Consider the following 22808-nt stretch of genomic DNA (forward strand, 5'->3'; position numbering starts at 1 on the left):
CGCATGCTTTGTTATATACATGCAATGACCCGAAGAAGATCGTAGTGGTTGTCATGCTTGGGACCCAGCAGAACATGTTCACGCGGACGCGCGTCGCATGCTCGCATGCCCGGGTAACTTTTCGCTCGCTATGCTCATGTGTTCTACAGCAGGCTCTGCTCATAGTTCTGCCAAGGAACCGGCCGGACAAAGCTGATAAGGCTCGAATCGGGTTCGCGTGCACCGAGTTTGACAGCTCATGTCAGGGGACATGCTGGTCCCGATCTTCAGAAACGCAGCTTTTAAGCTTCGAGACTTCGACCCACGGCCAAGGGTCGACATATTCTTGGTAAAGCTTGCCTGGGATTCTACGTGTATGCTTCCACTGAAGCAACTGCAAATAGTTGAACATCAAGGCCCGGTGACAGCATAGACGGCGGGTATAAGAAGGCGCAAATCCTCCCCAACTCAGGATGATATCATCAAGTAACACTTTCTCATATCAAAATCCACCGAGCATCAAGATGCAGATCAAGTACATCGTCGCAACCATCGCCTCATTGGCAGTCTCGAGCGCCATTGCAGGTCCCGTGGCAGAGCCTGCCGGAAATGTACGCGCCTTCGATATCAAGCATCATAGACATAGCGAACTAACGCCCCCCAGGAAGTAGCCCAGCCCGCCGCCCTAGAAGCCCGTGCCGAACCCGCCAGCGAGAATGTCAAAGACCTTCACAGCAGATACGGCGCCAAACTCCACGACGCCTACCAACGGAACTACGCCGGGGGCAAAGGCACCCCTATTCCCACCCTCCAAGACCTCCTCAAGCTCAAGCAGATGGCTGAGACTACCCCTGCCGATGCCCTCGACAAGAGGGGTGCCTACAGCTACAGGTATTGGTGGCGCAGCCAAGGGTTCAGGAATGGATGTCAGCTGTTCTTTCCTTACTCCATCTATGCCCATCATTTCGGCTATCGGTTGGATAACTATTACCGGTGTTTCAATGTCTTCCAGGATTGCGATGATGATTATGATGGGTGTGATTGTGATTATGATTATTGCTGAAGGGGGTGAGCGGGAAGGATATCGTGGGGAATGGGGGCTTGGGTGGTGGATGGGGAGGATGGGGATACATTACGTTCCTTTATGATTGATGATCACGGGCGATGGATGTAGCATGGATAGAAAGATATCTGGGGTTAGTGAAGAGTGAACTCATTGGTAATGTCATATCTGTCCTTGTATCTCTGCCCTACTTGTGTCTCTACCAACTGCCAGTGTCGTTAAGCGGGAAACGACACATTCGCCGCCAGTCAACTTGCGCGCAAGGCTGTAACGAGGTATCCATCGACTTGCCGGGTCGAGCAGTACAGATGATACGCCATCATCGCAAATGACAACAATCAACCACCACTCCCGCAGCTGATCAACCATTCATGTGTCCTCCAGCAATGGCACAATGATAGCCAGCCAGAGCATCGTACGTCACAGATCACGAAATCAAAGCTAAGAAGTATATATACCATGGCGCTGGAACACAGCATGAACCACCGCCTGGGGTAGCTACTAAGCTGCCTCATCATCGACATCATGTTTCGTGCTAGCATCCTTACCCCTCTTGTCTGCACATCAGAACTGCAATCGAAGTATTACACTGCAGTGTGCTTGCATTAACGCTTGTGCCTTGACGCAACGAGGATCCGCGGCGGCAAAGTTGTGCTTCACAGCTGGATATCTGCAGGTGTTATCAGCGGGCTGGTGATACAACATCAGATCAATTCTTCTCAGAAAGTTACTGACGTCTTTCCAGTTAAACAAAGTCCGAATCAAACATGGCATCGTCAGAGAACTATCCCTCCTCCTCTCCCTTCACAGAAGACACCGCCAAACGCCACGCCTCCGTAACCTTCAGCGACTCATCCACCATCATCAACGACGAAGACGCCATCACGCCCCCCGCCGGCGTCTTCCCAGACGACAAACCCGGCAATAGAATCATCCTCCCGGACCCCTTCCTCGACGATGATGAAGACGGCGTCGACGTCGACGATCCCATCAGCCCCTTTAACCCAACAAAGAAACCCCATCGCTCCCAATCCCGCATCTCCGACTTCCGCGATCATGGCGTCAAAGCACCAAGCATGCGGACTGCCTCGAAGAAGAGATCCTCGTCGGGGAGTTTGAAGCCGCTGAAATTCAGCTCGGCGGATGGGAGGGCTTATGGTACTGTTAGTGGCTCCAGGGGGAGGAGGAGGTCGATGCATTCATTGAGTGGGAGGTCCATGTCCGCGTCGAGGGGGACGATGTGTTCGGTTTGTAGACTGCAGCGGAAGAGTCTCGAGCCGGCGGCACCGGCGTCGAGGGCGGGATTCGTTGGGTTTGTGGTGGGGATGAATGTTGTCTTCTTGGCGGCGACGGTATTTTGTGTGGTTTGGCCGGCGATGAGGAGGGAGTGGAGTAGGGTTGGGGTGAGTTGAGTTGAATCCCGGGTGATGGTGGTCGCTTTTACTGACAGTGTTTTAGTGTGCGGTCGTGCCTGCAACGCTGTGGCTGGCGTTCATTGTTGTTACAGCTAGCTCGTGGCGTTTACCGAGTGACTGCGAATGTCCTCCGTTACGGGAAGCATCAAGGAGTACAGGTGGGAGGAAGAGGCGACAAAGCTCTGGACCATTGTTTCCGAAACCTGGATTGTGGCTCGACCGGTCCCAGCAGAAGCCGGGGTGCGAGTCTGATTCGGAGGCAACAGAGGTCTAGCATTTCTACTCTAGTCTATCAGCGGATTTGTTTACAATCGTCGATGTACTTCATAATCTGCTCTCCTGCTGAGCCTGCTTCAAAAACTCCTCGCTGAAAGGATAGTCGGTATATCCACCTGGACCTGGCTTGTAGAAAGTCGGTCGATCCCACTTGTTGAGCTCGATTCCATGCTGCAGCCTGTACGGTAGATCCGGCGTGCTGATGAAATACCGTCCAAATGCGATCAGGATGTTATCAGATGTATACATCTCACCGACCACTTTCTTCGCTTTGTCAGGCGTATACCCACCAGCCAGAATCAACGGCTCGTTCGAGCCCCAAGTCTTGATGAATGGGTCAAGCTCGACAGTACCGGACTCATCATGATACACACCATCGGCAGCGCTACCTGAAAGCCGGCTCTCAATCAAGTGCAAGTATGCGAGGTCAAATTTCTTGAGCTCTTCGATGATGTAGTTGAACTGAGGGACGGGCTCTTTCATGAGCATGCCTTGGAAGTTACCCCATGGCGAGAGACGCATGCCGACTTTCTTGCTATCACCTGCCGCTTCGACGACCGCTTTGGTGACTGCGAGGCCGAAGCGGGCACGCTTTTCGATGCTGCCGCCCCATGCGTCTTGGCGTTGATTGCTGACGTCTTGCCAGAATTGATCGATGAGGTAGCCGTTGGCGCCTGTCTCGTCAGCGATACGGTTCATCTAAGCTGGGCGATGCTTACCATGAATCTCTACACCATCAAAGCCAGCTTTGATAGCGTTTCTGGTGGCGTGTGCATAATCTTTGATGAAGCTCTGGATCTCATCCTCTGTCATCTCGTCTGGCACAACCGTTGGCTCACCAAGCCCCGTCTGCGAAGCGATTGCACTGATCGCACTAGCACTTCGAACACGGAAACCCTGTGGAGCCAGGACCTTCTCCTGTGCAACGCGCCCCAGCGCCCATAGTTGTAGGTAGATATACGAGCCTTTCCGATGGACAGCATCGACAATGTCTTTCCAGCCAGCGACCTGAGACTCAGTCCAGATTCCTGGAATGTTTGGGTAGCCTCCAGCCTGTGGAGATATAAAAGTCGCTTCTGTGACGAGTAAGGTTCCTGGGACTGATGCTCGCTGCTCATAATATGCCTTGGCATACTCGCTGGGGTTGTTATCCTTGTCTGCTCTGAACCTGGTCAATGGTGCCATAGGCAGGCGGTTCTTGAGCGTGATGCTACCGACTTTGATCGGCTTAAAGAGGCGGTCTGCCATGATCACTGGGATTTCGAAGTGATCTTGCTGGGGTGAAGTTGTCTGTGAACGGGATAAGAGATGCGACCTTGCCTTCAGAATACTGCCCAATGAGGAGAAGAGGCTGATGCCGAGGAAGTGCAGAAGGTAGCTCTTGGAGCAAATTCAGCGTTGGGGGTCATCTCTGCTGCTTGTTGTGAGCTTGTTACCTTCGCGCGTGGTCCAGCACGCCATCACCGTCTACACGAGTGGGCGAACATACTCCACAAGACGATTACAAATCGTGAGTGAAGTGGGAAGGAACAGCCTCGGGAGAAAGGAGCCAGATCTGGCAGGTCCTTCAGTGCTTCGAATTCGATGCTTACATAAGCGCATTGATCAATGACGACCTTGATATCGCTCTGACATGCAGTCCCGTCTGCTGGTCAGGTCGCGCAAAGTACTGTTACTCCTCGTAAGATCATTCCTGTTGATGAATATATTCAAGCGACTGATGTCGTCGACCCCAGCCTCCGGCAAGCTCAACCCTCGCAACTTCCCCAGGCCACCACTCTGCGAGCGGACACCCCGGCACCTCGAGATCAAATGGGGAGGTCAAACGATAGCTGAAACGAAGGAAGCCTACTGGGTCCTCGAAACGTATCATCCGCCGACATACTACCTCCCTCCGTCATCCCTCAAGATCCCACTCTCGAAGAACAGCCACGGCTCGTACTGTGAATGGAAGGGTCGGGCATCATACTACGACGCAACGAACCCGAGCACAAGTGAAGTGGTGAAGAACCGTATCTGGTCGTACGATGATCCGACGGGTGGCTTTCAAGAGATCAAGGATTACTTGAGCTTCTATGCCGGGCCTTGGGACTGCTATGTAGACGGCGAGCTGGTTATACCGCAGCCGGGAGACTTTTATGGTGGATGGACAAGTTCAGATGTCGATACAAGCCATGTGAAAGGGGCGCCGGGGACGCGGCATTGGTAGTTGACGAGAAAGCCGTTGGGCAGTATGCATCCTTGTGCAACAGACCAGAAGATGGCACGTGTGACGAATAATGGGATTGAAAAGCTGGAGAAGTAGTTGGTAAGAAATATCGAATCACTGTGAGGCAGTCCGCTGTATCGTGAACATGATGGCAAACGGGCAGAAGGTGAAGTGAGATCATCGCGGTGGTCAGGGCGTCCAGGGACGCGACTGCTGCCTTCTCACAATGCTCATTCTCGATTCAAGCACATCATCTTTGCAGCAGACACCAGACATTCTGCCGATCCCACGCGTAGAGACGATGAGCCAGCGCAAACTCACTACGACAGGGCCACTGTAAGTTTAGCTGCTGGCGTAATGGTTTCACTTGCTCACCAAATTCAGCGAGCTGGCGCCAGCGAAGTGGCTGCCACCACGACCCAAGCCTGACACACCAGACCTCTTCACGGCACTCCCACCGGAGCTTCGGAACTATATCCATGAGCTGGTGTTGCCAGCAGGCCAGTACTACTGGATGCACGGTGGATTCAGCACACAGAGCAACGATGAGGAGCCCTCAATGCTACGCACCAGCAAGCAGATCCGAGCAGAGGCAAGCGCGATGTACTACGCTAGTAACGAGTTCAGGTTCAACATGCTGCTAGGTGGTGAGCGGTTTGCAAGGTATGTTACTGGGCGCAGTGAGCATAAGAGCAAGGGATGAGGCATGGTCATCATCGAAGTTGAAGGAACGCTTCGACGCCTTTGTGAAGTTTGTGTCAACAAGGGCCACGTCGAAGACCAAGCTGGAACGAGTAAAATGGCCTGCCACGTTCTAACCAAGACCTGTCTGGATTTGCGCAGGCGGGAGTCGTTCTGCGAACCAGGAGTATAGGTGGTCAATCTGCGACGGAGGGACAGGACGGGCGTTGGGATGAGCCTACTACGAGACTCGCGCGAGTCACAATGGTTACTGCCATATTGCTACAAAAATATACACATCTTCCAATACTATTATTGCTTCTAAGGTGACCACCAGCTCCGTACGTACTGGCCAAAACGACATTACCGTGAGCATGTGGCAACATTTGATGCGATGGCATCCCACGAGAGGAAGACCATGCCACAGCATCTCGAGCCTCCGCTGGCGATGTAACACTAGACAGTGGTCTCCTTCCCCACCCCATTACCCAGCCCCTCACCCCCAACACCCGGCGCCGCAACCCCCCGCTCCTCAGCCTTCTCCTGATGCACATCAACCCCCTTCACATCCCCCTCCTCACCCACAACCTCCGTCCCCGCCTCCTTCCTAATCCTCGCAATCTCCTCCGGCGGCGGCGCCTCCCACTTGGAACTATTCCACGGCAACACATTACTCAAATACATCGTATCGATCTCCTCCAGCGTGCGTCCCTGCCCCTCCATTACGAAGAAGTAGATGATCAACCCGCCGAGGACGTTGCAGCCGGCGAAAACGTAGCCGTAGCGGAAGTCGATGGCGGAGGTGATGAAAGGGGTGAAGAAGGCGAGGAGGAAGTTCCAGAGCCAGTTGGACGCGGTGGAGAGGGCCATGCCTTTGGCGCGGTAGCGGGAGGGGTAGAGTTCGCCGCAGATTGTCCTGGTGGGTGAGGTTAGCGGGGATATATACACCAAGGCCTGCTAAGAGGAAGAGTACGTACCATATCATAGGACCCCAAGTCGTCGCGAATCCGAAAATGAAGAATGCAGCCATGACGATCATGGCTGTTGCGGCGGATTCCGTGTTGCTTGGATCATCGCGGTCGAGACTGAAGTGGCCGATGCTGGCGAATATTAAAAACATTATGAACATCCAGGTGGAACCGACGATGAGGGACTTGCGGCGACCATAGTGTTCGACGATGTAGAGGCCGTAGAAGGTTGTGCCGAAGTTGATGCCGTTGAGGATCATCTGTGTGACGAACGAATTGTTGATGCCGGTGCCTTGGAAGATTACGGTGCCTGAGGAGAGGTGTGTTAGCGGCGTTGTCTTGGGGGAGGGTGGAAGGCTTGAGGGGCTTACCGTAGTAGAAGAAGTAGTTGGCACCGGTCAGCTATGAGATGGTCAGCTCTGTCGACAGTACCCGTCTTCCAGCCAGCACACACCTGCTGAAACATCTGCAACCCCACCCCAAGCAAAATCCTATACGCCATCTTCGGCGCAAACATCATGCGATACCACTCCTGCACCGCCGAGCCCTGTTTAGCCTCCGCCCTTAACTTCTGTTCAATCTCCTCGAGCTCCACATGAATCGCATAATGGTTCTCCGGCGCGCCATAAACCCTCATCATCGTAGCCTTGGCATCCTCGATTTTGCCCTGGCGGTACTGGAATCGGGGAGTCTCCGGGAAGGCGAGGATTCCGACGCCGAGGATCACGGCCCAAATGTAGCCGACACCCATGGGGATGCGCCAGGAGGCGGCGCTGAAGCGTTGGTGCTCGTAGCAGCCGAAGTTTATGCAGGCGGCTAGGAAGATGCCGAAGGTGATGAAGAGCTGGGGAGTGTTAGTGGGGAGTGTTAGTGGGGGGTGGAGGGGGAGGGGGGAGGGGGGGCTTGCTTGGTAGCAGGAGATGAGAGCTCCTCTGATGTGGCGTGGGCCGGTCTCTGCCATGTCTACCGGACTGGTCAGAAACGTGCCAAAGCAGCGCAGGAAGGCATACTAACACATCGGCACTAAGAGCGATAGCCCTCCAACACTAAGTCCAGCAACCCAGCGTCCCATCATGACTTGATACCAATGGTCCGTAGCAGAAATCATGACAGTATTGCCGACACAAAAGACAACACACCAGACGACGATGGAGTACTTCCTACCGATGACGTCCGCAAGAGGACCGCCGATGAGGGCGCCGATCAGAGTACCGATGGATAGCATACCAACAATAAGGCCGGAGCGGACATTGCTGAAGTAGAACTCGCCAGCTCGTTCACCGGTCTGGTATTGTTGACCAAAGCGCTCGAGAAAATCAGGCATTGCCAGGAACCCAGATATCTGGCCAGTATCCTGCTCTTGTTAGTCACATCTCATGCAGCGTCGTGGACAGATCGTACATAGCCAAAGACTATCCACCCAGTAATTAGCACCTGCTCCCGCAATATACTTGGTCTTGAAAATTCACTCACTAAACCCTCCCATCGACACCAACACGGCCATAAAAAAGCTCGCACCCGTAACCCTCTTCAACGGCTCATAGCTCAGATTCGTCAAACTCTTCCTCCCATGCATCGACTGCGCATGCGTCGGGTCATAGACATCATAATTAACCCAAGTCGTAAGACCCAAACGCTTCTGTAGCCCAGGAGCTCGCAGGCTGCCAGTAAGTTTCGACATTGTGAAAAAGAGCCTGAGCCGAGGAGGTGGTGTCCCAGGAACAAGGTTTGAGCATTGTTAGAGAGTTCTTATAGAGCGGTCGTTGTGTCTGGCGGGGTGCTGCTGATGGTATCACACGAGGTGAGCCACGTGAGGGACATGCGAGCGGATGCGGACGGGAGTGGTGAGGGTCTGGGGTTGTGGGTGGTGATTGGTGATCTTGTGGAGGAATGGGGTGTTTGGAGGTCAGCTTCAGGTGGATGTAGCGTTCGGTCTCGCGTGATGTGCAGATATTGCATGTGCTCCGGGGAGGTGTTGGAGGATCGTGCTGGGAGGATGGGAGTAGATTAGAGTCAACTGTGCATACTTCCGGGCATTGCGGGACTCGATGTGACTCGTCGAACATTGACATTGTTCATACAGCATCCAACAGATCTGCATACTGCACTTCTCTTCCTGTATTGTTCAAAGGAGTCGTTCGAAGCTCTCGGCACGATTTGCCGGAATAGTCGCACTACGCCCGGATCTCGCGGAAGATGGCTGTCAGCTTCACCATCACTTGACGCAGTGACACAACTTGAAGATGCCCTCTATGTCGTCTGATTTGCGAGCCCGAGAGGCATGTAAGCTTCATTCTCCGTGTGGAGAGAGTCGGGCCTCCAGATCGTAAGGATGAGCTGACGTTGCAAAATCCTGGAGAAGCTTCGAGCTCGGTGGTAGGAGTGACTGATGACCCAGCACAATGATCACCACGAGCTTACACATCCTCATGCACTGTCGGTGCCCGCTGAATAGACTTTACCTTCTTCGTTGATTGCACAATATTCTTCTTCTCCGGGTGTAGCTTCTCGTCCGCCCAGCGGTATAGTCTCTTCTCGTGCTCATAAAGCAGACCCGTGGCAAAGATGATGGTCAGAGGGATACTAGCCGCCCAGAACACCCAGTGCTTTGCTTGACCAGGCCGATAACGATCACTCATCGAGAAGATGGACGCTACCAACGTCAACGGGAAGATGATTGACGCGAATAGGCTCAACCTCAGCCCTTGTTCTCCATCTTGAATACTCTTGTAGGCGGCATGGAGACTCGCGATCTCGTTGGCAATGGTAGTAAGGTCATCGACCCGATCGCGAAAAGGCCTCAGTCGAGCAGATATCGTCAAGAAGTCCTTCTGTGCATCGGCAAGTGCTCGGGGCAGGTCGCGGTCAACTGTCTCGTCGCCAAGCTGCATACCCAGCCGCTCCATGTTGAGCGTGATGACACGTTCGAAGTGGCTCATCTGCCGCCGCATATAATTGATGTCCTTCGTGGCGACAGAGATGTTCCCGAGATCCTCCTTGAAGCTGGTAAGTGTCGACTTGGCGTTGAAGTTGGCTTCATGGTCGTCCGAAAACCACTCTCCGTTTGCCACGCCATAAGCAATGAGATCCAGCTGGTGACTCCAGTATTGAGCGACGAATTTGATCATGAAGCAGGCTGCATTGATAGGGCGCTTCTGCGCGGCATCAAGCAATGTCGTGTCAGTGCATGTGGTCCAGTAGTGCACCAGCTCGTCGAAAGGGGATGCCATGTTTCGCTTCTGGACCACATCGGCATCGAGGCTCGGTGGCACTAACGAAGGACATCCGCCGTGGTATGGGGTGCTATTGTGGCGAGTCTCAATCACTTCTGCTTCGCGCGGGTTCCATCCGCGCGACTCCCAGAGTGCCTTCCGAGTCTGATACAGCTCTGGATCCTCAAGCATCAAGCAGGTAGGAGCACACGTTTTCGTTGGCCTGCCATCTTTCGCTACGTCTTCACGTGTCTTCTCGCGTATATGCTTGGTTTCGTTGTGCTTTTGGCACTCGCTGCAAGAGTCCAGCGGAGGATCGACCAGAATCACAGCTGCTAACATTAGTACAGTGATGATGAATCGAAGCAAGCAATTTACCATCCCAGCCATCTGGAGAGTGTTCATCGATCGTGTCATGAGATGCCCAGAAGCTGGCACACCGACGTATGAAGGCATGTCGTTTGTCGGGCACGATACTTGGCAGATCCACATCTCGCCACCGCTCAATCTTGCGCCTGTTGATGGCGTGTGTCATCTGATTCTTCTGGGTCAGAATGGCGTCTTCGTCGTCTAGAGTCCTGATCTCGTAGTATCGTAGAGGCAGAAACGTCGCTGGAGTCCGCATGGAGGGAAGTGCACGATGAGGTATCGAATTAGAGTCGACAAAGTTCCACGTGTTCATCTGTTCCGACAAGATCAGGGGGTTGATTTTCAAGTGCCATCCTAGGACATCGAGAAACTCCGGCTCCATATCTTCGAGGATGTATAGCCGTCGGCGTGCGACCTTTGCGGCGCCAGCATTGGGATGGGTTGTAGCTCCGCCATTCGTTTGCGATGCATCGTCATCACGCGTGGCTCCAAGCTTTACATCGTTGCTCTCGATCTTGACTTCAGGATTGTCGTTGAAGTATGTCCTTAGTTCTCCTGGTGTCTGAAAAGTCTTTTCCTTTACGCAATTCTTGTGGAAGTCGAGTACAGCACACCTGCCAGGTGTGTGGGAAGATGGTACAGCATCGTACCTGGCGTAACGATCTGTAACCAGAGATCTGCCGTTGTCCTTGACATTGGTCAATTTGTTCAGCAGAGACCGCAGTGCAGGATATACGGGCTGCAGAGCTCTCAAACGATCCAGATAGGAATGTTGTTTCCAATCAAAGGAATCCAAAGAACTGTTCCGGGAAAGTGGCTGCTCTGGTGGTGAATTCAGCGCCATCGAGACTCGAGAAATTCGCCGCCAAGTATTCTCGCTGGAGAATCAGTGTTGCAGCAACAAGTAGAGGAAAGTGGATGAAGTTGAAAGGAAGTATACCATCACCAGTGACCACGGAGGATGTAACCTATTTGACCACTGCCTGCCTAGCTGAACGCCCTCCTACCCCGTGCGCTCAGCCGCAGATACATGCAGGAAACATAGTTAGCGAGGCCGTGGCTCGCCAGTCACTGGAGGATGGTGCACAGCGTGAAGCTGCAAGACACGAAGACTGTATTTTGAAGATGTCAATGTTCAACACACCCACCAGGAGAGATCTGGTCAAATGGTACTGTACTGTGCTGTTGCCGTGCGGGAAATGGCGGACCGTCTCGTCTCGTCCCGGAAGTTTCCGCCGTGGTCAACAGACGAGGACAAAGATGCTTGGATGGATGTGGCGGTGTGTAGCCACACTCCCGTGGCGAGGATTTCAGGGCGTTCTGCACCAAGCGAGGCAGACGAGCCATCAGCAACTCTTTGCTGCATATCGTAGCATTCTCTGTTCTGTTATCTGGCGCATCAGTTCAACACGGAGAGCATGCGGCCAAGGCAAACGTTGTTCTCGCGAGCCTTTCTACTCCATCTGATGCGCAGGGGCTGCGAGACCCTGATGCGCAAACGAACACATATATGCTACGTTGAAGCCATCGGGCTCCGTATGGAAGAGTGCTGATGAGCCCGAAAATGGTGTAATAACACTGCGTTCCGGAATGGTTCGATGGCAAAGGTTGAGATGGGTGGCAGTGGCGGTAGAACTACTCAGCGTGGGTGAGAGAATCGTAAGATCTCATTCGGGAGTGGCAGACCCTGACCAACGAATGTCCTATGGCGTGAACTTAACCCTGCTGTTCCTGCATTACGATTGCGAAAATAATGATGAGCCCATTGTAGAGAGCTGCCGTACTTTCTGCTCTCACACTCCTCACTCCTCACTCACACTCCTCACCTCCGCAAGTAATTGTTCTTGCTTCTTTGTCCAACCTCCCCGACGAATCCGCCTACACATTGTTCTCACAGGACGAAATCTTCCCCTCCACGCGACCACACTCCCACTTCGCGTACCAAAGCACCACACCGCCCAACATGGACAGGCCGCAGAACGTTGGTATCAAGGCTATTGAGCTGTACTTTCCCACACAAGTAAGCATAACATGCGTGAGCGATATGGCAACACTGCTAACATTCGCAGTGTGTCGACCAGACCGAGCTTGAGAAGTTCGACGGTGTCAGCGCTGGAAAGTACACAATTGGTCTTGGACAGACCAAGATGAGCTTCTGTGACGATCGCGAAGGTTAGAACTCGACATGGCAGCCTGCAGAAACGGCAGAGCAAGACTGACCCATGGGCAGACATCTACTCCCTGTGCCTCACAACCGTTACCTCCCTCCTCAAGAAGTATGAGATCGACCCAAAGAACATTGGTAGGCTCGAAGTTGGCACAGAGACGCTCCTTGACAAGTCGAAATCGGTCAAGACTGTCCTTATGCAGCTTTTCGAGCCCCACGGCAACACGAACATCGAGGGTGTGGACACAGTCAACGCCTGCTATGGTGGAACCAACGCGCTTTTTAACACAATCAACTGGATGGAGTCCTCGGCATGGGACGGCCGCAACGCGATTGTGGTCATGGGCGACATTGCACTTTACAAACAGGGCAACGCTCGTCCAACAGGAGGTGCTGGCTGTGTCGCAATGTTGATCGGTCCTGATGCGCCATTGGCCTTCGAGCCAGGCCTTCGAGGCAGCTTCGTCAAGCACGCATACGATTTCTACAAGGCCGATCTTACCAGCGAGTACCCCATCGTGGACGGCCAATACTCCATCAAGTGCTACACCGAGGCAGTCGACGAGTGCTACAAGGCCTACAACGCAAGAGAAGAGCAGATCAAGAGCAGAGCGAACGGACACGCGAATGGCGTACACGAGGCTGAGACACCCCTCGACCGCTTCGACTACATGTGCTTCCACGCACCTACATGCAAGCTGGTCTCCAAGAGCTACGCACGTTTGTTGTACAACGACTACCTGAAGAACCCAGAGAACACGATCTTCGCGGATGTGCCTGCTGAGGTCAAGGACATCAAGTACGAACAATCAATCACCAACAAGACCATCGAGAAGACCTTCATGGGTCTGGCGAAGAAGAGGTTCGCACAGCGCGTGCAACCCTCCGTCCAGGTCCCAACACAATGCGGTAACATGTACTGCGCAAGTGTATACGGCTCGTTGGTGTCCCTCATCAGCAACGTATCTTCAGAAGAGCTCCAGGGCAAGCGCGTCACCATCTTCTCATACGGGTCTGGTCTCGCAGCATCCATGTTCTCGCTCAAGGTCCGCGGCAGCACAGAGACTCTGAAGCAGAAGGTTGACCTCCAAGCGAGGCTGGACGCGCGCAAGGTCGTGGCACCAGAAGTTTACGATCAGATGTGCAACCTGCGCGAGAAGGCCCATCTCAAGAACAACTACACCGCCCAGGGTAATGTGGAGGATATCCGCCCTGGTGTTTACTACCTCACGGAAGTGGACGACATGTTCCGTCGCGCTTACCGGGTCAAGGACTAGAGCTCCTGCTTGAGTCGTGGCTGTGTTGCATCGTGATATAGACTTCGCCGAAGCTATGAACTCGCGGTGAAGCGTTTGGGAGATTCTGGCAGATCTAGACTTTGATACCATTGCTGGACGCTTGCTCCAGCTTGGCGAGCTGCAGCGCGCCCTTTGTAAATAGCTATGGTCAGATCCAAACTTGGGAATAGATGATGAGACGTTCAGATCACTTCCAATGATTGACGGGCAGCCAAGCGCTTTGGAAGCGCTTCAGAGCTCGGGGTTACCGGCTAAACATTGAGGCGCAGCATGGAGGCAGTCTTTCATAGCAGCACATTTGCGAGATCTAGATTTCTTCACACGACGGGTTTCGCTCATCTCAGAGATGACAATCTGCGGAGTCTGAGAACAGCCGACGAGTTGGCGTAGACGAGAAGTTGATGTGGTGGTCAAAACGTAGCTGACAGTGCAAAGATCCTCGCAAAGTGCCGGGGTCCAAGACGGGTCTGTCGCTGCAGCAATGCAGAACGGCGTTGCTGGCTCGATGCCCTATTCGTTGCTTCCTTGTTGACCATTCCACGCTAAAGCAAGTGGAAACAAAGATGATCGGTTGTGGATAACTAGTGGATAGCTCGGCCGGAGAAGAGCGGAATGTATTTCGTGATGCGGTGATGGCACGACGATGTGACACTGAGAGAAGAGGTACAGTATTGTTTGTAGTAGTGGTACCACGAAGATTTGTTGCAGCCGCAGATGGAAAGAAGGTTCGTATCTATTTAGGTCCAGTCGGTCGAACGAACGTGGGGCTAGAGGAAGGTGCCGAGCGACAGTGAGAGAGGGACGTCACGTGCGATAGTCCGTCGACTCTCTTACACAACCAGGGCCTCGCTCATGGAACCCCATACCAACACATCTCCCCGCCCACCGACCCATACGCTCGTTCTTCCTCTTCTACCTACCGGCCTGGACCATTGTCGACACGCACGGCAGAACGATACGCACATCCGGGCGAAACATCTGGTGTTGAAGGAGATCGAGGAGGCTGAGCAGGCCATTTGGCCGGCCAGTACGCACCATGGAACAACGACCATCTCTGCTGGACGGCGACGTGACACCCACCCACGAGCGGAACAATGTCTTCGGCGATGAGTTTGAGGTGGACGACTTCGAGTTTGACGGCGTGGCGGACGGCTTCAGGCCCAATGTCGACAGAGACGGAGCAGGAGACTTCAGCGCGCGCCAAGACGATGTCACGGTTGAGCCTGTCCGGACGGTATCAGCACACTACTCCACCACGCCGGTGACGCCGACGATATCGAGACAGGCGACGAGGACTTCGACGAGGAAATCGAGACAGTATCCGAACCCCTTTGCCAGTCCCGAGGATGACGATGAGACCTCGCGCCATGCCGAAAGGCCGCACAGCTTGGAGTTCGAGCCGGATGGTGTGGCCCGACGGTCGACGTCGTCGGCATCTTCGACTGTATATGCGCCTACACAGAGTCCGAGGTTTGGTGCTGGGCCGAGCCATCCGTATGGCATGTACCAGCAGGGGACTATCGCGCGGACAATGAGCGTCGCGACTAGTTCTACAGTCCGGCCTACGGGACGCCAGTCATATTCGCAAAGTCGGCCGCAACATCCATATGCCATGTATCCGCAAGGCGTAGACGACGATGACCTGGACGATGATGACGACATGCCCATCCACCAGAATCCCATCCCTGTAGGCTTCCCTGGTGTTTCGCAAGCCTATACTCGACGACTAGGTCCCGACGGTGAGGATCAGGATATCATCGGCGAGGATGGGCATACAGAACAGCTACCGCCGTACAGTCGATATCCGGAGGATGGACCGGAGAAGGCACCCTTACTACCACCTGTGCCTCTACACAGTCGAGCACCGGTACTTGGCACGGATCCTTCGATGCCCTTGATGCACACAACAATACAACCTTGTCCCACGCCTGTACCGCAGTCCATGACAGATGAGTCCACACTACATCGATCAGCGACTCGCAACTCAGCGCAAGGACTTTTATCGTCATCATCATCAGATGATTCAAGCATAAGAGCTGCGAAGAAGGAGTGGAAGGAGAAGACTTGGAAGGAGAAGAGGAAGACACGCTTCTGTGGCATACCTTTCTGGTGGATCTTACTGTCAGCATGCGTGTTGGCCTTCGTGGCCGCGGTGCTTGGTGGAGTGATAGGTGGATTTGTTGCAGGCGGGAAACATGCTCGAGACAAGTGAGTATCGCTCGATACATTCGAGGCAAGGAAATATACTGACATTCTTTCTAGACCAACCGTGACTGTCGTGACGTCGCTGTACGATGCTAGTCTCATCGCTTCACCGACGTCCGGCGCTCCACCGACCGGTACCTGGGCACTCTCACTGGGAATGCCCGAGGAAACACATTGTGACTGCCTGCCTGAAGTGTCACAGCAAGTGGCCTGGGACTGCGACCTTGCCCCGAATTCGGCCCTTGGTCTTGTGGTCGCCGCCGGGAGTCCTGGTAAAGGCATGGGCGCCAATGTCTTCTATGCCTCGTACGACAACACCATCGCCTATGGCGCCCAACTCAACAACATGAATACCAGCTTCGCAAATTTCATGACGGTACAAGATAAGGACGATCCAGCAAGCGGGCCGGCGTTCTACTTCCAGCAGTACTACGATAAGGTCGTCGTCGTCCCCGAACAGGCCATATCTGTCGACGGTAGCAACAACAAGCTCAAGCCCAGAGCACGCTTCGAGTCGGACTTCGAACTGCCCGAAGACTGGACACATCGTAGGCAGGTTGCCCACCCGGGAGAAAAGCCTTGGTTCTGTGTGTGGAACTCTACGTTCCTGGAAGGCTTCATCTATGTGCAGCAACCCGTGTCGTCCAGCACGACGAGTAGCAGCATGACTTCGACCGCGCCCCCGACGAATTCGACGCCACCCCCATCGTCTCCTACTTCACCATCACCGACCACCGGTGGTGTTGCTGCTAGTACGATCACACCGTCGCCAGGGGTGATCACTACCACTATCACCGCGCCATCATTAACAACAGCTACATATACTGGTCCTCCACAAGGCTTCCCTGCATGGGTCAGTGATACTATGGAAGAGGCCAAGCGGCGAGCTTATGGCGGCTTTAAAGACGATCGTGAAAAGCACGGCAAACGCGACATCTCTATGGACGACTACTGGAGTACCTTGGAAGTCTTCCCCTACATCGTCAAGCTGGAAGAACGCCGTGTCGCTACTAACGATGTGGCGCCGTACTGCCAGCAGTACCAAATCCTAGACAACGGCAATGCGAACTGGGTCGGTGACGGCGACGGTAATCCCATCATCGTCGAGCTGGACGAACACGATTCTAGCTTCGCCGCATATGATTCTAACACGAACCGTAAGCGCAAACGGACGATACACGGCGGCTGCCATTGTCAGTGGATGAGCGGCGAGCAATTATGATGACGGCGAGCGAGTTTCGCTATTCTTACCACCTTGACGACTTCACTACGGCCAACCGACCGACCGACTACCTCTTTTTCTATCTTTTTGTTCGACGGCTGGAAGCACAGACCGGAGTTTTGTACATGGGTTGAAGTTTCTGTTTTGTCATGGCGTTTGAAGGGTACCATATGAAAGCGCGATATAGCCGCACATGGAGCGAGGGATTGCAGCGATGGTGCTGGAATGGAGTTGGTTCTGTTTGAAAGCGAGACTGCAAGCGAGGATTGATGGAGTTCTTTTGGGCTTGATGGGCTGGGTGGGGTGGTATGGGTTGGGACAGGAGGGAATTGGCATTTACCAGAGTCTTGCAGACAGCAAATCTCCTTACGAGGGTTTCTTCTTAAGGAAGTGTGTGCGAATTGAGCAGAAGTGTAACACTGCGAGCAATTTGAGGAATTTGGACCGAAATATCCCTTTTACTTTTCTTTCGTCTGTTTATGTCGATGGTGCCCTCTTTCGTTCTGTGCTTACCCCGTTGATATTCGCAACGGAAGCGAAGTGCCACCGCGGCGGTGGCGTGGCTACTGCACGCACTCTGCAGCGATGTTGCGGTGATCCTGCACTGCACTGCAAGCGAAGTATTGGCGACTCCGATCTTGGTATCTCCAGACTGTCGTTCCATTTCAGCCCGACTTCGATTGCGTCTCAAAGCGTTGGGGAGCAATGCGGACTGTCGCAAGGTGGTCTGGCGCGACATTGCCATGCGCCTGCTCAATGTTCACCACGCTGGAGTCTAAGGAGCAAGCGGAGTTCCATGGTCACCATCCTCTACACCGGATTACATCATCGCGTCGTATCGCATCGCTGGTACGGGAAACATTTCGAGACGACGTACAAGGATGTACAAGGATGTACAAGGATGTACTCAAGAAGCGGCGGCGGGAACTTGATGGGGTTCGGAAAGTTAAGGAGTTCTGTACTTTTATTAAGGAGGGCAATGTCGATGTTGAATGGTTCTGGATTGATACGTGCTGTATCGATAAGCGTAGCAGTACGGATATACAGGAGTCTATCAACTTCGATGTTCAGATGGTACCGGAGCTCAAGATGTTGCCTCGCGTACCTTGCTGAGATGTCGGGCCATGAGGCGTTCAAGGAAGCCTTTCGCGACAGTGTCTGATTGAGCGAGCGTGGACTTTGCAGATGCTACTTGCGCCAACGACTGTGCTGTTCGTCATCAACAACCGCGATTGGGAGATTATTGGGCACAAAGGCAGGATGGCCGGTCTTGTCGGATCGGAGAAGGACCTCACTAATGAGATTGCTGAGATCACTGGAATGAGGAAGCCAGTACCTCTACTACTTAATGTGACATGAGCAAGAATATCCCGTTTGTTGAATCTTGGAAGGGTGATTCTATTAAGTCCTGTAAGAGGACACTACTTATATAATCGTTGATTACAAATTGATTGACAATAGTTGGGACCTCAAACAAAGACCCAACTAATTGAGCCCCTATTTGGGTCTGCCTCCGGCAGCCCCGAGCGCCACCTAATCTCGGTGCCTGAGGCTCCTCAAAAAATCCTTTCAACACTCCCCCATCCTGAGAGTTTCGATGTCCTCAGGCGGTGCTCTGAGACCCATCTTTTCTACGAGCTCACAATGTCGCGGCCGCGGGAGTCCTTTAGTAAGCACGCGTCATACGGACCAGAGCGCCCACCTCCACCAAAAAACAACACCACATCTTCAATCGTGTTTTCTTTATCCAATATCAGGCCCATTGCAACCAGCAAATTTATATACGTATCTGGATACATCACTGAACAGATTGTCGTGCTTGGATTGGCTATATGTGGTGTTGTTGTCGCATGCTACCGTCGCAAACTTTTCACCTGTTTCTTGGATTGGAGAAGCTACTGCAAGATGACCAAACACCTTTCAACACCTCAAAAGAATCAGACAGTAGGAGCCTATCACTACTGCAGACTTAAGGGCATCAAGTGCTCGCAAAGAGACCTTGTTAAGACCTTCAAACCGCTCTTCACACCCACAAGGCATCAGGTGCGCAATGCTCTGGACACTGCAGGCTCAAGACAGCCATATCACCCGAGAGATTGGAGAATATCATATTCAGCAGGGGTCAGAAGAACGCAGTAGATACACATTGTGACTATAGACGCAGCAGAACGAAGAACAAGGTGGTGTGGATGTGAATAGAGAGCTAGAACAACACCTTCAGAAATGAACATAATCCCACCAGTTGTTTTGGGCGGTTTGGTCAGTGTGGAGCGTGGTAAGGAGGTCAGCAATGTTGTCTATAGTAGGGACTCTTTCTATAGAGATGTCGTTGTTGGTAACATGTTCTCGGATAAAGTGATGTCGAAGGGCGATGTGTTTGGTTCTAGCGTGGAACTCTGGGTTGCGAGTCAGTTTCATCGCACCGTTGTTGTCGATCATGATTAGTGTAGGGTCGTTGGGATTTAGACCAGGAATGTCCATTTCTTAGAGAAGTCCTCTAAGCCAGATAGCTTCCTTCGTAGCCTCCGTAGTAGCCATGTATCCGGCCTCGCAACTGGAAAGTGCTACTGTCTTCTGTCTCTTTGAACTCTAGGAGATGGGGCTTCCTCCTAAGGTAAAGACCCAGCCACTCGTCGATCGTGTAGTGTCTGTGCAGTTTGCCCAGTCGCTATCGCACGATCCTCGTAGTTGAGGAGGGCCTTTGTCTTTGCTTAATTTGAAGAACAGTCTAAGGTGGTTGGTGCCCTTCACGTATACAAAGATGCGTTTAACAGCCTTCATATAGTCCTCGCTTAGATTCGACATATATCTTGCGGCGAGGCCTACTGCGTAGGTGATATCTGGTCTGGAAAGGGTCGAGAGGTAGTTAATAGATCCGACCATTGCTTAGTAGGTTCGAAGGAAATCCTTCTGGCATGTTAAGGATGCATTTGCAGACAGACGAGTAGTTGCGTCGACTAGAGTAGACAGACTGTTCATATTCCTAAGCTCGAACCTGTTAAGGATCTGTTGTATATAGCTGGCTTAGTGCAGGTAGGTTCCCTTCGGTGTAATTCGTACATATATGCCTAGGTAGTACGCACACTAACCGAGGTCTGTCATTTCGAAGTCGCGCTTAAGTCCCCATTTAGTCTCTTCGATTGCTCGCTTGTTAGAACCAAAGATGTTGATGTCGTCGACGTAGACCGTTAGATATAGCTTGTCTAGGTAGATAAATAGCGAGCTATTATGTTTCGAAACGATCTATCTATTAGATTCGAGTAACATTCGAAGTTTGAGGTACTACTACCTTAGAGCCTACTTAAGGCCGTACAGAGACTTCTTAAGCTTTAGTACCTTACTATCTAGCTTAGGAAATCCTTCTAGTAGCTCGACGTAGATTTCTTCGTTAATATCTCCGTATAGGAAGGCGGGTTTTACGTCGAGCTAGTAGCATTCCTATCCGTAGTAAGCCTATAGCGCGAATAGGAGTTTATACGATAGTTGTTTAATAACTCCGGCGAACGTCTCGTCAAAATCAATTCTATAGATCTATTCGTACCCCTTAACTACGAATTGTCCCTTATATTTTAACACTTTGCCTATAGGCCCTAGTTTTTACTTAGAGACCTACCTACTACTAAGGACGTGTTAAGTTGTTAGTCTGTCGACTATATCCTAGGTATCGTTACGGATAAGGCTATTATATTCTTCTTCGTAGGCTTATATCTATTAGCTTACGTTAGTTTATATCGTAGCTTCTCGAACTATTCTTAGTTTAGGTTCTAGGGCTACTTTAGCTATATAGATTTCGTAGTTTTCGTAGTTACTATAGCTTAGAATACGTTCTAGAGCGAAGTTATATAAATTATCAATTTTATTCATCGTAAGACTAACGAGATTGTTATATTTAGTGATTAATAATTCGTGCTCTAGTCGTATCGTAAAATTACGGTAGCTACGGTAAGCGGGGTAAACAATTTCTATGTCTAGAAGTATATCGTTTTCGATTAGCTAGATATATTTGCGTCGTAGGTATTTATATAGTTCGGTCTTAACTGCCTATATTGTATATTTAGGGTATAGTTAATTAGTACTAGGGTCGACTTCGTTAATAAGGTAGTAAAGAAGTTCGTTATCGAGGTCTTATAGTTCCTAGTACATTCCTAGGTTATAAATATAGCTCGTGTGTCCGTCTCCTCTATATTAAGAGTAGGAGTCGACGTATTTAATTCCTTCCTAGGGTAGAGGTATAGCTAGATCAGTCGCTAATAGGGTACCTAAGTCATTTTCGTACGCTTTAGCGCTATACCTAGCGTTCTTATAAATGTCGTAGATAACGGGATTATATTCTTCTTTTATATTATCTTCTTTAAGCGTGTTTAGTATATAAAAGGAGTTTAGAGTCTCCTAGGTTAGTAGTATACGTTTAGTAGACATGTTTACTCGGTGAGGTCTACGGGAAGCTATAATAGTATTAATGTCTTTCGAGGGTGAGTCTTATTAGCCTAGTATAGGGGTATCTTTATACCGTGTGGTTTTATTAACCTAGCTTTCCTCGTCTAGGAGTAGTAAGGTCATTTCCGTCTCTATTAGCCTTTCTAGTAAGCTTATTAGTATAGTTACTAATAGTTAGTAGTACTAACCGGTAGTTATTAGTTAGTTATAGTAACCTCGCTATCGCTATTAGTTATCTAGTAGTAAGGTTCCTTACTGCCCTTAGTAACTAGATCTATATATAGCCTAGAGCCCGTATCTAAGCCGCTCTAGTAGGATGCTAATCCGTAGTTAGTATACGCTAAATTAGTATAATCTTAGAGTCGCGTACCTACGCGTTTTACGTATATATTTACCTCTCTTTCTTTCACCTTACTGTCGCTACAATACCCTTCGTATAGCTATTATTTACCGGCAATCGAGCCCTAGTATCTAATATTATAACCCTCTCTTTAAAGAACCTAGACTTCTATACAGATAAGTATAAGGACTACTACAAGCTCTATAGTAAGGAGTATACGCGTAAGAAGGCGATATAGTCGAAAGGGACGCGTAAACGGACCTCTCCGGTATAGTAATATAGCGAGTCGTTAATACGGTACGATAATAGTAAGGAGGTATATTACTACTAGACCTATAAGCTAGAGGGCAAGCCTTAAGAACTGCCTATCGTTAACGGTAATTAAGGGCCACTTTCTTACCTTACTATCTATAGATTAAATAAGTAGGGTCGGCCTATTACTGTTATTAAAGAGCCTATTATCAATCCGGCGTAGACGACTTTAATATAGGCGTAAGTCTCTAAGTTTAACAAATTTAAGTGACTACTTATCTAATAGATTATATACTACTATATCGCCTTTCGTATAGTCGAGAACGCCTATTTTCGAGAGCTCGTTTATTACCTATTATAGAATATTAGATAGTAGCTACTACGCGCCGGCGCGACTATTCGAAAGTAGGTACTCTATAAGTATAAGAACTAGAAGGCGAAGTTAATCTAGGAGATACTAAAGGCACTAAGCGATATTTATATCTTATTCGACGTCTAGACCTCTTCTAATTATCGCGCTATCGTCTCGGTTTATATCTATTACATCTCTACTCGAGGCAAGCGTTATACTAAGCTCTTTATTACGAGACAGCCCTTTTTACAAACTACCTCGTAATATAGTATCGTCGGCTATACGCCCGCGCGCTAGCGGCCGCTAGTACCCGCTAACTCGATTTGTACGACTTTATCTTCTCGCGCTTCTCGCGCTCTATTA

At 51.3% G+C, this 22808-nt stretch overlaps 12 protein-coding genes across 12 annotated transcripts; 7 read left to right on the top strand and 5 right to left on the bottom strand.

Moving 5' to 3' along the window:
* Positions 1 to 503: 503 nt before the first annotated feature.
* On the top strand, positions 504 to 1042 carry CLAFUR5_10563 (uncharacterized protein; the record flags this gene model as incomplete). The annotated part of the gene is made up of 2 exons (XM_047909711.1): positions 504 to 590; positions 644 to 1042. 2 exons carry the CDS (start codon positions 504 to 506, stop codon positions 1040 to 1042), a joined length of 486 nt encoding a protein of 161 aa, XP_047764180.1.
* A 767-nt stretch (positions 1043 to 1809) lies between these two features.
* CLAFUR5_10564 (uncharacterized protein) lies at positions 1810 to 2731 on the top strand (the record flags this gene model as incomplete). Its single annotated transcript, XM_047909712.1, has 2 exons — positions 1810 to 2445; positions 2501 to 2731. The coding sequence occupies 2 exons, from the start codon at positions 1810 to 1812 to the stop codon at positions 2729 to 2731; spliced, it is 867 nt and encodes a 288-aa protein (XP_047764181.1).
* A 50-nt stretch (positions 2732 to 2781) lies between these two features.
* Positions 2782 to 3981, bottom strand: CLAFUR5_10565 (NADP-dependent oxidoreductase; the record flags this gene model as incomplete). The annotated part of the gene is made up of 2 exons (XM_047909713.1): positions 2782 to 3407; positions 3453 to 3981. The coding sequence occupies 2 exons, from the start codon at positions 3979 to 3981 to the stop codon at positions 2782 to 2784; spliced, it is 1155 nt and encodes a 384-aa protein (XP_047764182.1).
* Positions 3982 to 4366: 385 nt separating this feature from the next.
* CLAFUR5_10566 (uncharacterized protein) lies at positions 4367 to 4942 on the top strand (the record flags this gene model as incomplete). The annotated part of the gene is made up of 1 exon (XM_047909714.1): positions 4367 to 4942. The coding sequence occupies one exon, from the start codon at positions 4367 to 4369 to the stop codon at positions 4940 to 4942; it is 576 nt and encodes a 191-aa protein (XP_047764183.1).
* Positions 4943 to 5168: 226 nt separating this feature from the next.
* On the top strand, positions 5169 to 5645 carry CLAFUR5_10567 (uncharacterized protein; the record flags this gene model as incomplete). Its single annotated transcript, XM_047909715.1, has 2 exons — positions 5169 to 5278; positions 5327 to 5645. 2 exons carry the CDS (start codon positions 5169 to 5171, stop codon positions 5643 to 5645), a joined length of 429 nt encoding a protein of 142 aa, XP_047764574.1.
* Positions 5646 to 6079: 434 nt separating this feature from the next.
* On the bottom strand, positions 6080 to 7915 carry CLAFUR5_10568 (High-affinity fructose transporter; the record flags this gene model as incomplete). The annotated part of the gene is made up of 5 exons (XM_047909716.1): positions 6080 to 6539; positions 6601 to 6901; positions 6963 to 6993; positions 7046 to 7554; positions 7606 to 7915. The coding sequence occupies 5 exons, from the start codon at positions 7913 to 7915 to the stop codon at positions 6080 to 6082; spliced, it is 1611 nt and encodes a 536-aa protein (XP_047764184.1).
* A 1093-nt stretch (positions 7916 to 9008) lies between these two features.
* Positions 9009 to 11016, bottom strand: CLAFUR5_10569 (uncharacterized protein; the record flags this gene model as incomplete). Its single annotated transcript, XM_047909717.1, has 2 exons — positions 9009 to 10135; positions 10182 to 11016. The coding sequence occupies 2 exons, from the start codon at positions 11014 to 11016 to the stop codon at positions 9009 to 9011; spliced, it is 1962 nt and encodes a 653-aa protein (XP_047764185.1).
* A 1119-nt stretch (positions 11017 to 12135) lies between these two features.
* On the top strand, positions 12136 to 13616 carry CLAFUR5_10570 (Hydroxymethylglutaryl-CoA synthase; the record flags this gene model as incomplete). The annotated part of the gene is made up of 3 exons (XM_047909718.1): positions 12136 to 12192; positions 12242 to 12344; positions 12403 to 13616. The coding sequence occupies 3 exons, from the start codon at positions 12136 to 12138 to the stop codon at positions 13614 to 13616; spliced, it is 1374 nt and encodes a 457-aa protein (XP_047764627.1).
* Positions 13617 to 14673: 1057 nt separating this feature from the next.
* CLAFUR5_10571 (uncharacterized protein) lies at positions 14674 to 17064 on the top strand (the record flags this gene model as incomplete). The annotated part of the gene is made up of 2 exons (XM_047909719.1): positions 14674 to 15845; positions 15900 to 17064. 2 exons carry the CDS (start codon positions 14674 to 14676, stop codon positions 17062 to 17064), a joined length of 2337 nt encoding a protein of 778 aa, XP_047764626.1.
* A 705-nt stretch (positions 17065 to 17769) lies between these two features.
* Positions 17770 to 18423, top strand: CLAFUR5_10572 (uncharacterized protein; the record flags this gene model as incomplete). The annotated part of the gene is made up of 2 exons (XM_047909720.1): positions 17770 to 18105; positions 18220 to 18423. The coding sequence occupies 2 exons, from the start codon at positions 17770 to 17772 to the stop codon at positions 18421 to 18423; spliced, it is 540 nt and encodes a 179-aa protein (XP_047764625.1).
* Positions 18424 to 19561: 1138 nt separating this feature from the next.
* CLAFUR5_10573 (uncharacterized protein) lies at positions 19562 to 19947 on the bottom strand (the record flags this gene model as incomplete). The annotated part of the gene is made up of 2 exons (XM_047909721.1): positions 19562 to 19693; positions 19822 to 19947. The coding sequence occupies 2 exons, from the start codon at positions 19945 to 19947 to the stop codon at positions 19562 to 19564; spliced, it is 258 nt and encodes an 85-aa protein (XP_047764624.1).
* A 1335-nt stretch (positions 19948 to 21282) lies between these two features.
* Positions 21283 to 21483, bottom strand: CLAFUR5_20317 (uncharacterized protein; the record flags this gene model as incomplete). The annotated part of the gene is made up of 2 exons (XM_059463153.1): positions 21283 to 21413; positions 21471 to 21483. 2 exons carry the CDS (start codon positions 21481 to 21483, stop codon positions 21283 to 21285), a joined length of 144 nt encoding a protein of 47 aa, XP_059319069.1.
* Between the last annotated feature and the right edge of the window lie 1325 nt (positions 21484 to 22808).

Source organism: Fulvia fulva, chromosome 7 (assembly GCF_020509005.1).
Source record: "Fulvia fulva chromosome 7, complete sequence".
In the NCBI taxonomy this organism is placed as follows: domain Eukaryota; kingdom Fungi; phylum Ascomycota; class Dothideomycetes; order Mycosphaerellales; family Mycosphaerellaceae; genus Fulvia; species Fulvia fulva.